Raw genomic sequence first — 16,567 nt, 5'->3', positions numbered from 1 at the left:
AGAATTAATTCATCTATCTTAATTAGCCATTATAATGCAACAAATTAAAATAAAACATACTCCCATATCTTGACATGAGGCATCACGCGACACTCTCTAATTCCAGTTTTAACCTCATCTACTTGGTCTATCATAAATTCATAATAATTTATCCTATTTAAACAGTACTAAATATATATCATCAAAAACTTAACCATGATTGTTGTTTAGATATATCCTTATGTAACATGATATTGACATCTTTATAATTAATTGAAAAAGAGAAATTAAAGTGTACATGAAAAAGTGAAAGGAATTACCTTAACCTCACCACGTACTCATAAGAAAAAATATATAAAATAATGTGTATGTGTATGTGTGTCACTTTCACGTTTAACCCCCTAATTTTCTCTCATTCAATAAATAAAAAAATATAATATATGCAGATAAATATCCCTACCATTTCTCTTCCGACCCTCTTCCTCGCTTATTCCCACCCTCTTCCCTTCCATCTTCCTTATTTTCTGCATCTTCAAATTTGTATCACATACTCCTCTTAAAAATTATTTTACACCAAATATTGTTTGGTGAGATCTATAAGAAATAATTAAAATGGCAAGTACACCTGAAAAGAAGAGATCAAGCTTCCCCCCAAAAAGAGGGCAAATCAAAGCCGAAATATTTAACGGCTTAGCGAGCTCCGTGGTGTCCACGGTGTCCAAGGTGGGGGAATCGCTTCGAAACGTGATTGGAAACGGTGGCACCTCACCATCTTCTTCCTCTACTTCTACCCCACCACCAAGTGCCTACAATTCTGAGGGCAACAACGACGATGTCTCCTAAGACCACTATTACAACATCTCATTCTACATATACCTGTGCTTTATACCAATGTTTTTGCTGGTTGAGCAAACCACACTTTTATTTGGTTTTCTCTTTTATTTTATAAATTAATGGTCTTGTTAAGTTTTTATATAAACAGTAGGTCTTGCCGGAACTCTGCTAGTTTAGTCTGTCTTCACATATTTTAGAAATAGATCGAGGACCTGGCATCTTCTATATTATCTTTAGGACCCTTGTTGTAACCCCTTTTCTTCCCTTTAAGGTTTAACGTTATCATATATGTGTTTTACCTTGTATATGAAATATGTACTACTACAGTTTGTGTTGTTATATGATCCAAAAGGATAAATTATTTTTGTTGGTTCTTTATTCTAATAATCTGGCTGTTGTGATCAATTTTGGATATACATCAACAGTAGTGTGATCTTCAAATTTATTTGGAAAATTTAAGAAAGAAGGTATGATATATCTTATTGGGAGCCACGCACTTAGATAAAAACGTTGAAAATGTCTTTTTATAAAGATGTTTTTTATAATTAAAATTTAACACATATAATCGATTAAATTGTGTTATTTTTGTCAGAATTAGATTAGACAAATTTATTATTTATTAGTTATTATATGAGGTCTACCCAATGCTAGATGCAAAGGCGCATAATAGATCGATATGAACATGATGAACTGTCCCGTAATAAATCCAGCTGTTGCTGATAGTTTCTTCTCGGTCCCTTCTTGCATAATCCGAGCTCGAAGAAGGAAGAGATAAGAGGGTCCTATGGAGAATGTGCTCAGAAATCCATAATAGAGTCCGACCACGACGAATTCATTATCTTCATGCATAAATATACTAGATTATTCAGTATAAAAGATTGAAAAATCATCGCAAATCTCTGTTTTTTGTTATTTTCTGTTTTTTATTATCTATCGCAATATCTGGATTATTATCTAATTTTCAATCCATATATTTATATAATGATTTTTCAACCTTCCATATTTCTATATAGAAATAGAAAGAGATAGACTAGAAACAACATCTCTTATCTCACTGACACCAAAGAGGAGGATCTTAAATGAGTGAAATTTTGATATGGGTGGAATATAATGAAATAGAGCCACTTTGAGGTTCCCTTTGAAATGAGACATGTAACAGAGCATATATATATATATATATTAAGAGTATTTTAATTATTTAAAAAATGAGTTCATAGATACCGTAACTACTATACACATCAACGAAATTATAGATATAGAAACTTAGATATAGATTAACTTAATCTCAATTGTTAAGGTGATAATATATAGTAGTTGATTTTATTTTATTTTTCTTATAATTTAAGATGAGCAAGTCGTAGCTTTATATTAATGAAAATACGATTGACCTTTGTTAAGATAGCACATCTTTTTTTAATATTAGACTAATAATAATGTATTTTTGAATTGTGATTTGATGTCCTATTTTTTTAAAATGTGAGATGATTTAATTTAGGGAGTACAAATCAGATTATCTGATTTTTAGGTACAAAAATGAGACTATCCGATTTTTGTACTTAGACTATCCGAGTTGTGTTTAAAAAATTTAAAAATTTTGGAGTACACAAATCGGACCATCCAATTTGTATACTTCAAATTTTTTTGATTTTTTACACCGATTTGTGTAATCCAAAAATTTTAAAAAATTTTAAACACATAAAAAAGTTCGACTTGTATAGTTCTCATAATTTTTAAAAAATACCAAAAATTACAATAATAAAATATATCACTCATTTTAGTTTTATATCCAAATTTTATAGCTTTAAGATAACACCGGATAAGATTCTTTTAATTTTCACGTACATAAGAATGTGAACGAATTTAGTGGCAACCATTCAAAGGAATTTTGGGTGTGACGAGTAATTAAGTAAAGTTCCGTTGATTATTCGTCAAAAAGTTAGCTCCCAACAATACAACAACTGATTGTAATGTAAGGTTAAGTGGAAGAATGTTTAATTATTAAGATATGATAACTTTAAAAATAGTTGATAAAAAAATAATTATTTTATTTAATATTTATTAATTATTATTTTCTTTAGGCTGAGTTTATTTTATTTAATATTTATTAATTATTATATCCTATTGTTACGATGGGTAACCGGAGATTAATGAGCTGGATGGCGTTGGTGGCCCAAACGTAAGAAGGAGGAGGCTCGCAAGTGGATCTGCAACTCTGCAACTCGGGGACCTCCGTCTGGCTAGTGTGCGTGAAACAATGGGGGTGGTACCTGCAAAGACACTCCGATGCCTAAGTCAGCAAGGGTGTGAGCAGGTCTAGAGAGTATTGGGACTTAGAGATACCTGAGAAGTGTCAGTGTATTTATAGTGGTGAACCAATAACCATCGTTGGAGTAGTGCCACTTTTTTAGGGTGTTAACCGTCCCTTTATCTTAGGAAAGTTAGGATATGGCTTGGGGAAGTGGTTAGAGAGATTCTAGGGGCAGTTATTCATTCAAATGAGTGCTTATCTGCCAGCTAACCCTCGTTCCCGACTTCTTTAGAGCAAGTCATGACGAGTACCGACTTCCTGAGACGAAGATTGGTACTGGGTGAGGCCCAACCCTTTGGATTAGGCCTTTCGCTTGGTTCTGGGCCTTTATTATTGGGTCAGGGTATGAACAGTGCCCCTACTCGAGCCCAATTTCTCTTTAAGATTTGGGTTCGAGTATTCTACTCGGGGTTGTAGCCGACTTGTTGGAGGACCGACGTGATGGTCTGAAGCCGACGTGACTTTTCGTGACCTTTTGGTTCTGACAGTTACGTCTAATCAAGCGTCGCGTCCGTTAGGGATGCGCGTAGGGATTAATGGTCTTGGTAACGGTGCGTCTTTATTAATGACTGCTCCATTTTTACCATTGTGCCCCTAACGTATTTATAAATACTTTCCCTCTCTTTCATTGTTTCGTTTCTGCGATTTTTCAAATTTCCCCTTCATTCGTTCGTGTTGCATTCTCGTATCTTCGAAGGCTTTCGTTTCCTCCAACCCTCATTTCCAGATAAAGGTTAGTTCTTTTTGGAACATGCTTTTCTATTTGCATGCCTTTATTTTGTAGATAGGTTGGTTTGTAGATTTTAGTTTCGTATTCCCTCCCTTTAGAGACCGTGTTTTTTATTTTTCTTTTCTTTTTTCCCTTGTAGGTTTTTGTTACCTTTTTAAGAAAAAGAAATGGCTTCCGTAGATGTCCTTTCTCAGTGGGTTGATGTCACGGTCCTAGGGGAGGAACCCTCGGTCGATACTGATTTTATCATCCACCTTCGTACTCACCACAGAATTTGTACTTCTGAGGAGGACGAGCCGAAGTATGAGTTGGTAGTCCCGGGTCCTGAAGACTGGGTTTGCTTTGGGAGGGCTAATGAGGCGGCCCCTCATTTTTTCTTTATGTATGAGTGTATGATCACCCGTTTGGGTGTTTTTCTTCCTTTTTCCAACTTTGAGATGTCTGTTTTGCATCACTATCGAGTTGCCCCTACCCAGCTTCACCCCAACTCTTGGGGTTTTTTGAAAATTTATCAATTTATTAGCCAAGCTTTGGAGTTCCCGACTTCTTTGAAGATTTTTTTCTATCTCTTTCATATGACCAAACCCTTCAGTGGGCTGAACAATAAGCAACAGTGGGTGTCTTTCCGAGCCATACAGGGTCGGAGAGTTTTTACCCTTTTTGACGAATCCTTCCATGACTTTAAAAATTATTTTTTCAAAGTTCAAGCTGTAGAGGGTCACCACCCCTTTTTTCTGGATGATGATTCTTCTCCCCGCTTTCCTTTGTACTGGCTGGAGGCCTCCCCCAGAGAGTCCATGAGGCTAAAGCAAGGTCTCGCGCCAGGACTGGTGGCGCCAGGGCGGTTATCTCTCCTCCTCCTCCTCCTCGAAACGTTGGGACTCCTTCCCAGCCCATTGTGATTTCTTCTTCTTCTGCTTCCTCTCAGCCGCCCCCCTCTGCCCGACCTTCTCCTGAGCCAGAGAAGAGGAAGCGTAAGACCTTAGAGTCTGGCTCTTCTGGTGAGGTTAAGGCGGATGCTCTTGCATTCGTCCGAAAGAACATCTATCCCCATGCTCGTATAAGCATGGATGATGCTTCTGTTTGGCACTACCTTACCACTCTGGTTGAGGAGAGTCTCAAGGCGGCGGGGGTTTGCAGCAAACTCTTAGATATTTTTGAGAAGACTCCTCTCATCTCTTTAGGGATGACCTCGAGGGTCGAGGAGCTGGAAAGGAGGCTTCTTATGTATCAAGAGCAGGAGAGAGAGTTGAAGGAGGAAGTCGCCAAGTTGAAGGAGGAGAGAGATAGCCTCCGGGAGAAGGAGAGGAAGTTGCAAGCCCAATGCAACATGGAGGTGGGCTTGAGGAAGACAGCACAGGACAGCTAGCAAAGTTTATTTGACGATCTTATGTCTGTGAAAAATGATCTGCTGAATTCTCAGAAGGCCTATACCGAGTTGGAGGACTCTATTGCTGATGGGGCTGAGGAGGCTTGGAGGATCTTTAAGGAGCAGGTCGGAGTCATTGCTCCTGACTTGGACCTTTCTCCTTTAGATCCTGATAAAGTTGTCGTTGATGGTGCCATTGTGGATCCCCCTATCCCCGTAATTATTTCCGAGTCAGAATTGAAGACTCGGGGGCAGAGGATCATAGAGTCCCCTCCTCGCCCTAAGGACGCTCCGAGTTCTTCTACTGTTCCTCCGACTTCCTCTTCATCTCCTATGGATGCCTCTCTTCCTGGTCCTGGCGACGTTCTTCCTGACTCTGGTGGTGGTGATCCGTCTACTCTTCTTCCTAAAAAGTAATTTATTGGCTATTTTGGGGGCCCGGCCTGTGGGTCCCCCCTTTTTTAAACTTCTTTATTGGTGGTGATGTTCTGAACAATTTGTTTTTGGCCTTATAAGGCCGTAAACAAAACATTTAAAATACCCTTTTTTAATAAGGGTTTAAGTTAAAAAATAAATACCCTTTTTGGATAAGGGTTTAAGTTACCTTATGCGTGCATGCTTTTCTGATTGCGATTTTTTCGAATTCTCTTTGATCTTTTCTGGAAAACCTTTTCTTTGGCTTGTCTATCTTTCTGGACCCTTTAGTTTCAAGGATCTTTAGGACAGCCTTTTAATTTTTCTATCTCTTTCGTTATTCCTAGTACTCAATTTTGTTTTATTGAGTTTTCATGACTTAGGTTATTTTTGCGATTCGTTTTCTATTTCTACTCGGTCTTTTCATTTCGACTTATGAGTCGGAATGTTTCCGAGTTTCTTACGATCACCTTTTATAACCTCTTTACACCGACTTGTACCTCGTCGTTTTATCCTGACGACCATCTAGGTCGGTTCATGGGATTTTCACGTTTTGTCGAGCTTAAGTCGGCGCGTTTCGTAGAAAGAGAAAACAACAAAGGAATTTAAGAGATATTTGTAAAAAAGATCTTTATTAATTGGGGAGGTACTTTATTGCTGCTAAGGATTTTTGACAGTTTATTTTCCTTAGCCCCTACTATGATGCCTCGTTAAAAACCCCTCTCCAGAAAAAACCCTTTGGTTTTGGAAAAAAATCATGGAGTTGGGAAAAGAGTACATCAGGGAGTAGAGTTTGCTTTTATCTATAGTACCTTTTCATATTACAAGCATGCCACGACCTTGGTAACTCGGTGCCGTCCAGGTCGGTCACTTTATAATAGCCTTTTCCTAAGACCTCATTGATTTTGTATGGTCCCTTCCAATTTGCAGCGAGCTTTCCTTCCCCTGATTTGTTGACTCCAATGTCGTTTCTGATCAAGACCAAGTCACTTAGGGTGAATGCTCTTCGAATAACTTTTTTGTTGTATCTTGTAGCCATCCTTTGCTTCAACGCTGCTTCTCTTATCTGGGCTTCTTCTCGGACTTCGGGGAGCAAGTCGAGCTCCTCTTTGTGCCCCTGTATATTTCCGACCTCGTCATGGAGAATCACTCTTGGGCTTTGCTCGTTGACTTCTATTGGGATCATGGCTTCTACCCCATAAACTAGTTGGAAGGGTGTTTCTCCAGTGGCGGATTGGGGGGGTCGTCTTGTAGGCCCATAGCACTTGTGGGAGCTCTTCAGCCCAAGCTCCTTTTGCATCTTGTAGCCTTTTCTTTAGCTCTGCCAGTATGACTTTGTTGGCTGCCTCGGCTTGCCCATTGGTTTGCGGGTGTTCCACCGAGGTGAACTGGTGCTTGATTTTCATACTGGCTACTAGGCTTCTAAAGGTAGAGTCGGTGAACTGGGTTCCATTATCTGTAGTAATGGAATAGGGTATCCCATATCTTGTGATGATATTTTTGTAGAGAAACCTCCGACTTCTCTGTGCGGTGATGGTGGCCAATGGTTCTGCTTCTATCCATTTTGTGAAGTAATCTATTCCCACTATCAGGTATTTGACTTGTCCTGGCGCCTGGGGAAAAGGACCTAACAAATCCATTCTCCATTTCGCAAAGGGCCACGGAGAAGTGATGCTGATGAGCTCCTCCGGGGGAGCCACGTGGAAATTTGCATGCATCTGGCACGGTTGACACTTTTTCACAAATTCGGTCGCATCTTTCTGCAAGGTCGGCCAGTAGAATCCAGCTCGGATCACTTTCCTGGCTAATGACCTTGCTCCGAGATGATTTCCGCAGATCCCACTATGGACTTCTTCTAACACCTCGGTGGTTTTTGAAGTCGGTACGCACTTTAACAATGGTGTTGATATCCCCCTCCTGTAGAGAATATTTTTCACCAAGGTGTAGTGTTGTGCTTCCCTCCGGATTTTCTTAGCCTCTCTTTCCTCTTTCGGGAGGATGTCGAATTTCATGTATTCGACCAAGGGGTTCATCCATCCGAGGCTTAATCCGACTACCTCAAGGACCTCTTGTTTGTCTTTTTCCTTTACTACGGAGGGTTCCTGGAGAGTTTCCTGGATCAGGCTTCTGTTATTCCCTCTTGGCTTGGTACTTGCTAACTTGGATAGGGCGTCTTCTCTGCTATTTAGATCCCGAGTTATGTGTTTGACCTCGGTTTCTGCAAAGCGCCCAAGGTGTTCTTAGAGTTTTCTCCAAGTATCTCTTCATATTTGGGTCCTTTGCCTGATACTCTCCACTTATCTGGGAGGTCACCACTTGCAAGTCGCTGTATATCATTACCTTTGTAGCACCGACTTCTTCCGCTAGCTTCAATCCAACAATCAAGGCTTCATACTCTGCCTGATTATTTGAAGCTGGGAATTCAAATTTGAGGGAAACCTCTATCTGGGTTCCTCTTTCATCCACCAGTATTATGCCTGCACCGCTTCCTGTTTTGTTTGAGGATCCATCTACATAGAGTTCCCATGTAGTTGGTTTTTTCTCTTGGTCTCCTGCGTATTCTGCAATGAAGTCGGTGAGGCACTGGGCTTTGATCGCCGTCCGAGTTTCATACTTCAAGTCGAACTCGGAGAGCTCTATTGCCCATTGAACCATTCTCCCTGCAACATCCGTCTTTTGGAGGATTTGCTTCATGGGTTGGTTCGTGCGGACTCTTATTGTGTGAGCTTGAAAGTAAGGCCGTAGCCTTCGGGAGGCTACTACTAAGGAGTAGGCAAACTTATCTAGTTTGTGGTACCTTAGCTCAGGGCCTTGTAGAACTTTACTGATGAAATATACTGGGTGTTGACCGGCCTCGTCTTCTCTTATCAGGGCCGAGGAGACGGCTTTGTCTGCTACGGATAAGTATAGGACGAGGTCTTCTCCAGCTATAGGTCGAGTCAGAATAGGAGGTTGGCTCAAGAATCTTTTGAACTCCTAGAACGCCTCCTCGCATTCAGGAGTCCATTCAAACTGACATCCCTTTCTCAATAAGGAGAACAGTGGGAGGGATTTTAGTGTTGATCCTGCCAAAAATCTGGAGAGGGCTGCAAGTCGGCCATTCAGTTGTTGGACCTCTCTTAAACAAGTCGGACTTTTCATCTCCAGGATAGCTCTACACTTATCGGGATTTGCTTCGATCCCTCTTTGTGTCAGCATAAACCCTAGAAATTTTCCTGCCTCTACCGCGAAGGCACACTTTGCGGGATTTAGTCTCATCCCGTGTAACCTTATGGTGTCAAAGACCCGTGAGAGATCTGACAAGAGGTCGACTTCTTTTTTGGTTTTTACCAGCATGTCGTCGACGTATACTTCCATTAGGCTTCCAAGGTGGGAGGCGAATACCTTATTCATCATCCTCTGGTATGTGTCCCCTGCATTTTTCAGTCCAAATGGCATGACCACGTAGCAAAAATTAGCTCTGGGTGTGATGAATGATGTTTTCTCCTGGTCTGGCTCGTACATCGGGATTTGGTTATATCCCGAGTAGGCGTCCATAAACGACAAGTATTGATACCCCGAGCTGGAGTCCACTCGGGTGTCAATACTTGGCAGTGGATAAGGGTCCTTGGAACAGGCCTTATTTAAGTCGGTGTAGTCGACACACATTCTCCATTTGCCATTTTGTTTTTTGACTAGAACTACATTGGCTAGCCATGTTGGGTACTTGACTTCTCTGATGAAGCCGGCTTCTAGGAGTGCCTGTACTTGCTCTTCTACTACCAGGGCTCGTTCCGGGCCGAGCTTGCGTCTTCTTTGTTGTACAGGTCGGGACCCCGAGTAGACCGAAAGCTTGTGGGACATGAGCTCGGGGTCTATTCCTGGCATGTCGGAGGCCTTCCAGGTGAAGAGATCGGAGTTGTCTCTTAGGAGCTTAGTCAACCCTTGTTTTAGGGTTTCCCCTAGGTTGGCTCCTATGTGAGTATCTTTCCCTTCCTCTTCGCCAACCTGTATCTCCTCGATTTTTCCTCCTGGCTGTGGTCGTAGCTCTTCTCTAGCCCTTGCACCTCCGAGCTCTATTGTGTGGACTTCTCGGCTCTTTCCTCTCAGGTTTAGGCTTTCATTGTAGCATTTCCTTGCCAATTTCTGGTCCCCTCTTACCGTTGTTATCCCTGCTGAGGTCGGGAATTTCATGCAAAGGTGGGGAGTGGATACCACCGCTCCGAGTCGATTAAGGGTAGCTTTGCCGATTAAAGCATTATATGATGACCCTACATTGATGACTATGAAGTCTATACTCAGAGTTTTTGATTTTTCCCCTTTTCCAAAAGTGGTGTGGAGGGGCAAAAATCCCAGTGGCCTTATTGGCGTGCCACCTAATCCATACAAGGTGTCGGGATAGGCTCTTAACTCTTTTTCATCCAACCCTAGTTTGTCGAAAGCGGGCTTGAAAAGAATGTCCGCTGAGCTTCCTTGGTCTACTAGGGTTCTATGGAGATGGGCATTTGCTAGGATCATAGTTATTACCACTGAATCATCGTGTCCAGGGATTATTCCTTGCCCATCTTCTTTTGTGAATGAAATGGTATGGAGGTCGGATGACTCTCCTCCGACCTGGTAGACTCTCTTGAGATGCCTTTTGCGAGAGGATTTGGTGAGTCCCCCTCCCGCGAACCCTCCTGAGATCATATGGATATGTCTCTCCGGAGTCTGCAGTGGTGGGTCTCTTCTATCCGTATCATCTCGCTTTCTCTTCCCATGACTATCCGACCTTTCTATGAGATATCTGTCGAGCCGACCTTCCCTAGCCAGCTTTTCTATCACATTTTTAAGGTCGTAGCAGTCGTTTGTGGAGTGACCATATATTTTATGGTACTCACAGTAGTCGTTGCGGCTCCCCCCTTTTTTATTTTTAATGGGTCTGGGGGGTGGCAGCCTTTCAGTATTGCAAATCTCTCTGTATACATCCACTATGGAGACCTTTAGAGGAGTATAAGAGTGATATTTCCTTGGTCTATCGAGACCGAGTTCTTCCTTCTTCTTGGTTTCCCTCTCCCTCTCTTTTGTTGAGGGAGGGTGCCCAGGTCGCCAACTCAGGTCTCTCAACTTAGCATTTTCCTCCATGTTGATGTACTTTTCAGCTCTTTCCTGCACATCACTTAAAGAGATGGGGTGTCTTTTGGATATGGACTGTGAGAAGGGACCTTCTCTAAGCCCATTGACTAACCCCATTATGACTGCCTCTGTGGGCAGGTCTTGAATCTCTAAACACGCTTTGTTGAACCTTTCCATATAGGATCGTAAGGATTCTCCGACCTCCTGCTTTATTCCCAGGAGGCTTGGCGCGTGTTTTACTTTGTCTTTCTGGATAGAGAACCTCATCAAGAACTTCCTTGAGAGGTCTTCGAAACTGGTGACCGACCTCGGAGAGAGGCTGTCGAACCATTTCTTCGCTGCTTTCGACAAGGTTGTTGGGAAAGCTTTGCATCGCGTAGCATCAGAAGCATCAGCCAGATACATCCGACTTTTAAAGTTGCTCAAATGATGCTTTGGATCTGTGGTTCCGTCGTAGAGGTCCATATCGGGGCTTTTGAAGTTCCTTGGAACTTTTGCCCTCATTATCTCCTCGCTGAAAGGATCATCCCCTCCTAGTGGTAGTTCTTCTCGCTCGTCTCGGGAGTTCCGACCTTTGAGGGAGGATTCTAACTTTAAGAGTTTTCTTTCCAACTCTTTTCGTCGCTCCATCTCCTCTTTTAGGCTCTTTTCAGTTTCCTTTTGTCGCTCCCGTTCTTGTTCTAACTGTTCAAGGCGACTGTGGACTAATCCCAGGAGCTCAGTTGCATGGGAGGGTCCTTCTTTCTCTGATTCGTGCCCTTCTGAAGAATTCACCTTCGGATTTTTTATTCCGGAGGTACCTTCCCTGTGTTGGTCATTGGCTTCCTGGTGAAGGGTCAAGTCTGCATCATTGTTTCCGGTGTCCAGATTCTCTTGTTCAGAATCTGACTCCACATGACCCTCTTCAGGGGATCTATCCGCCATCACTGGTCGATCTCTCGGGTCCCCGACAACGGCGCCAATGTTACGATGGGTAACCGGAGATTAATGGGCTGGATGGTGTTGGTGGCCCAAACGTATGAAGGAGGAGGCTCGCAAGTGGATCTGCAACTCGGGGACCTCCGTCTGGCTAGTGTGCGTGAAAGAATGGGGGTGGTACCTGCAAAGACACTCCGATGCCTAAGTCAGCAAGGGTGTGAGCAGGTCTAGAGAGTATTGGGACTTAGAGATACCTGAGAAGTGTCAGTGTATTTATAGTGGTGAACCAATAACCACCGTTGGAGTAGTGCCACTTTTTTAGGGTGTTAACCGTCCCTTTATCTTAGGGAAGTTAGGATATGGCTTGGGGAAGTGGTTAGAGAGATTCTAGGGGCAGTTATTCATTCAAATGAGTGCTTATATGCCAGCTAACCCTCGTTCCCGACTTCTTTAGAGCAAGTCGTGACGAGTACCGACTTCCTGAGACGAAGATTGGTACTGGGTGAGGCCCAACCCTTTGGATTAGGCCTTTCGCTTGGTTCTGGGCCTTTATTATTGGGTCAGGGTATGAACACCTATATTCAACTAAACTGAAGATAATTAAATTAAGGTGAGCGTAATGTAGGGCCCTAGCCATAACTACAAAAAACTATTAACAAGATTACGTATACTCTATTTTGTGACCATGAGATGATTATTGCATAAGTTCGAAATAAGGACGTAATATACATCTTCGACCATAGAACTAACTTTTTTCCAGTTAATCTTTTTAAAATTATTTTTATTTTAAATTTAAAATTTTAATTCTAAATCTTAAATTTTTTAAAAAATAAAAATTAAAAAATTTACAACAAAAAATAATAATTAATATGAACTAATTAAAAATTAATTTATATTAATTTTTTAGTCTTCTATCTTTTTTAAATAATAATAAAAAATACAATAATTAACAATTAATTGATGATTTCGTTCTTTTTTTTTCTTTTTTTACCAAAGATAGGAGACTCGAATCCGCAACCTCTTAAATGAATATGGGAAGACTATGCTATTTGAGCTATAACTCATTGGCATTGATGATTTCGTTCTTGAAATTAAAAGAACATTTATTAGTATAAAATATAAAATTAATGAAGATTTATATGTAATATATATTTTTATATAAAATTAATAAATCAAAATTATTAAATAATTTAATAAATTTAACTAAATTATTATTTAACAATTATTTGCATATAATTTTCAAGTTCAAAATTCAGTTTCATGGCTTCTAGATTTGTTGTGTTCATCAGTTTTTTTCTAGTAGATTGAACGTTATTATAATTATAATGTCTTATAAAGATGAAATTATACACCAATAAAAAAGCGCCACGTCGTGTGCCACTTGTCCTACGTAGAGGTGTTCGCTCAAAGAATACTATGGAACCTTGCGCCAATAAGAAAGTACTACGTCGTGTGCCACTTGTCCTGCGTAGAGGTGTTCACTCAAAGAATACTACGAAACCTTGTGCCAATAAGAAAGTGCCACGTCGTGTGCCACTTGTCCTGCGTAGAGGTGTTCACTCCAAGAATACTATGAAACCTTGTGCCAATAAAAAAGTGCCACGTCGTGTGCCACTTGTCCTGCGTAGAGGTGTTCGCTCCAAGAATACTATGAAACCTTGTGCCAATAAGAAAGTGCCACGTCGTGTGCCACTTGTCCTGTGTAGAGGTGTTCGCTCCAAGAATAGTTGTGTGCCACTTGTCCTGCGTAGAGGTGTTCGCTCCAAGAAATACTATGGAACCTTGTGCCAATAAGAAAGCGCCACGTCGTGTGCCACTTGGAGTGTTCGCTCCAAGGAATACTATGAAACCTTCCTTATAAAATGTATCATTGCCGGTATTTCTATATTTTGCTTCTCATCTTGGGATTTTGGAGAGTCGTGTAAAGTTGGTAATATTATAAATATTATTTGATAAGATTTTTTTAAAATATTAAATATATTTTTTAACAATTTAAAAAATTAATTTTTTAAAAAAATATAGGTCTAGCATTACAAGGTTTTAAATACTTATTCGATTTCCAAAAACTTAAGTTGTAATTTTTTATATATTTTTAGAATCTATTAAAAAAAATTTAAAAATCATACGATGAAACATGTAAAAATGGAAAAATTTGAATATCAAGGTTGCCACAGTAACTCTCTGATACCTTTAACTCTTGACTTTTGTTATAATTCACAATTCACAACCAAAACAAAAGGCTTGTCTTTCTTTTTGTTATTCATTCTTATTCTTCAATTCTTCTGTTTTTCACTTCAATGGCTGATGCAGACGCCAAACGAATAACCACTACCGTTAGAAACATACAGATGTTGCCGCCGAGAAGGAGCGAGTCAAGATTAGAATATTCAAAAGTATTGTGGCTGCGCTATCCTGCTCCGGCCGCCACAAGGAGCGGGGAGACGGCGGAAAAGGCAGCTACTACTACTACGATTTTTCCTGCTCCTCTTAGCTCTACATCCACAACTCCACCGGTTTTGAGTGGCTACCCTTACGACAAGTAACATAAATTGACGACAGATGACAATGATGATTTTCAAGATACTCTGTTCTTTTTTTTTTCTTTCTTTTTGATATAGAATAGTGTTGTTTGTATATTATTACCTTTTTCTGTTTTAATTAATTAATGTATGTATGTATATATATTTATGGTTGTAGACTTGTAGCTGTTGATTATGTATACAAGATTTTATTGTTGATTTTGCTTGTACAATTATTACTCCTTCTTTGTGATTAAAATGTGTTGTTATCACCTTTTTTAGTTACATTGCTCTGAATTTTGAGAACGACAGTGTTAGAATTTCTAGAATAATTGATTGTTTTATCGGGACTGGGACCATATGGGCTACGGAATTGCCGAATTGGATTATGCCATTATGCATTAGGCTTATATAGAATCATTTTTATTTATAAAAATTTAGTCTTAATAAATTTATTCACGAATAAAAATATAAAATTAATGTTAAACTATTTTATGGCACATAAACCAATTGTTTGCAGGTGAAAACGTTAATTGCATTGGTTGCTTCTTTCTTTTTCTCTGTTCTACTTTTTTATATGTTGTCAGGCAGCCATACAAAGATTGGGTGCAATATGCTTTTAGAAAAATCAGAGTTTAGTAAGTTATAGCAATAAATATAATAATTAGTTCCTACTGCAAAGCACAATTCGATGTTTTAATAGTCAAAACTGATGTCTGATAGTTTTGTTAAGGATAATTAATAAAAAATTAAAAGGGTACATAAAGAGTACACAAAAATAAAAAATATTTTGTTATGTATTATTTTAATTTTTTTATTATAGTATCAGAACTCCTCTTTAAACTCTGCTGACATTTATGAATAAACCAACCAATTTAGATCTTAAAACTCCTTTAACTTTCTTCAATTTTTTATTAATAATATTGTAGAAAATAAAACACCAAATGATTAACTAAGTGAGGACGAGGACCAAAGTATGACTTTGTTTTGTCGATTTTTAGCAAATTGACGGTGGTTCGATTCTAATGGTTTGGGAGCGAAACCTACTCCTCTTTTGCAGGTACTAGTTCTATAAGTACATCAAAGGTTCTCGAATTAGACGAGTATAAAAACAAGAAATAAGTTTTGAGAATGCCAAAAAATACAAGAAGTGCAAACGAAAAGATTCGAAAAGTAAATTGACTGAAATCGAAATGTTCTGCATTAAATTTAAACAAAGCAGTAAAATGCCTTCAATTGAATCAAAGGACTTTTGACATAAAAATTAAAAGTTACTGAAATGTAACTTGGACAAAGAAATTAAACATTGCTTAAAAGATAAATTGGACAAGAAAAGTAAAGTTTTGCAGAAAATGTAAATGGAATTTTAAAGACAATGGAAGGAACCCTACATAAATTAAACTCGAATGCAGACTCAGGAATTCGTTGGGGATGTGAGTGTACTTGAGTATATTTCTGAAGAAAAGTTCCAACCCCTATTCCCTAAAATTTACTAATATTTATAACCTATATCTGTAACCGATCCTTGATTACACAATATTGCCTAGTATGCGGATTTTAGGTAACTGTTCCGCTCTTTTGCCCACAGACGTTACCCATAAACTCCTCCTTTAGAGAAAACCTTCACCTTCTCTACTAATGTAATCGTTGGATTCTCTATTCGACAACTATTCGACTTCTCATTCACTTGCTCGACTAGGCTTGCTCGATTTAATAAGGTGTCTAAGTCGAGTTCGTATCGAATAATTTCCGATTAATGCCTACACGTGCACCTTTTTTACCTCTATTTCCATCCTAATATCTCTTTGAAATTTCGAATTAGCTTGCCCTAGTCAAAAATATTTCTTGACTAACATACTATATGAAGTAGCATTTATTCTATCAAATTCTCATGTACCTTAAACCTGTTCCTTCTGAATTTCATGTGTCACTGTGCAAGCCGACAATTTATACAACAACATGAACTAAAAAAAATACACTATTTATTTTGTGGTTATTTGTTTAAAGATGCCAAATTAGGCTATTTTATAATTTGAAAATATTATTGGTATTTTTAATGAAAGTAAGTGTATTTGGTGTATTTATATATTAGTGGACATATCAGTTGGGCAGCTTCAACATATGGGAAGTATGCTGAGTGCTAACTTAGCACGTGTCACGTTGAGGGCGTGTTACCAACATGAAGAGGGTGTGCTAACTCAGCATGTGGGGGCGGGATGTCTATGTGTCTATTCTGATTCGTTGGTAATGCAACACGTGGTCTATGTATTGAGTGGTTTACGAGGAATGCATGAAGTTAGTTTCACATCAAAGAAAATAAGGAAGAATGAGGAGTCTTATAAGATAAGAGACTCATTAACTTAACAGTTAAATTTTGATGTCATACCTGTATAGTATATAAT

At 39.4% G+C, this 16,567-nt stretch overlaps 1 protein-coding gene across 1 annotated transcript; it reads left to right on the top strand.

Moving 5' to 3' along the window:
• On the top strand, nucleotides 435-1,186 carry LOC110266165. The gene has a single exon (XM_021110239.1). It carries the CDS (start codon nucleotides 592-594, stop codon nucleotides 820-822), a length of 231 nt encoding a protein of 76 aa, XP_020965898.1. The 5' UTR covers nucleotides 435-591; the 3' UTR covers nucleotides 823-1,186.

This window comes from Arachis ipaensis, chromosome B08, assembly GCF_000816755.2.
Source record: "Arachis ipaensis cultivar K30076 chromosome B08, Araip1.1, whole genome shotgun sequence".
Classification (NCBI taxonomy): domain Eukaryota; kingdom Viridiplantae; phylum Streptophyta; class Magnoliopsida; order Fabales; family Fabaceae; genus Arachis; species Arachis ipaensis.
This window is presented reverse-complemented; position numbering and strand designations above follow the sequence as displayed.

Excerpts from the sequence above, each read along its gene's own strand:
- LOC110266165 (XM_021110239.1), top strand. The coding sequence starts at position 592 with ATGGCAAGTACACCTGAAAAGAAGAGATCAAGCTTCCCCCCAAAAAGA.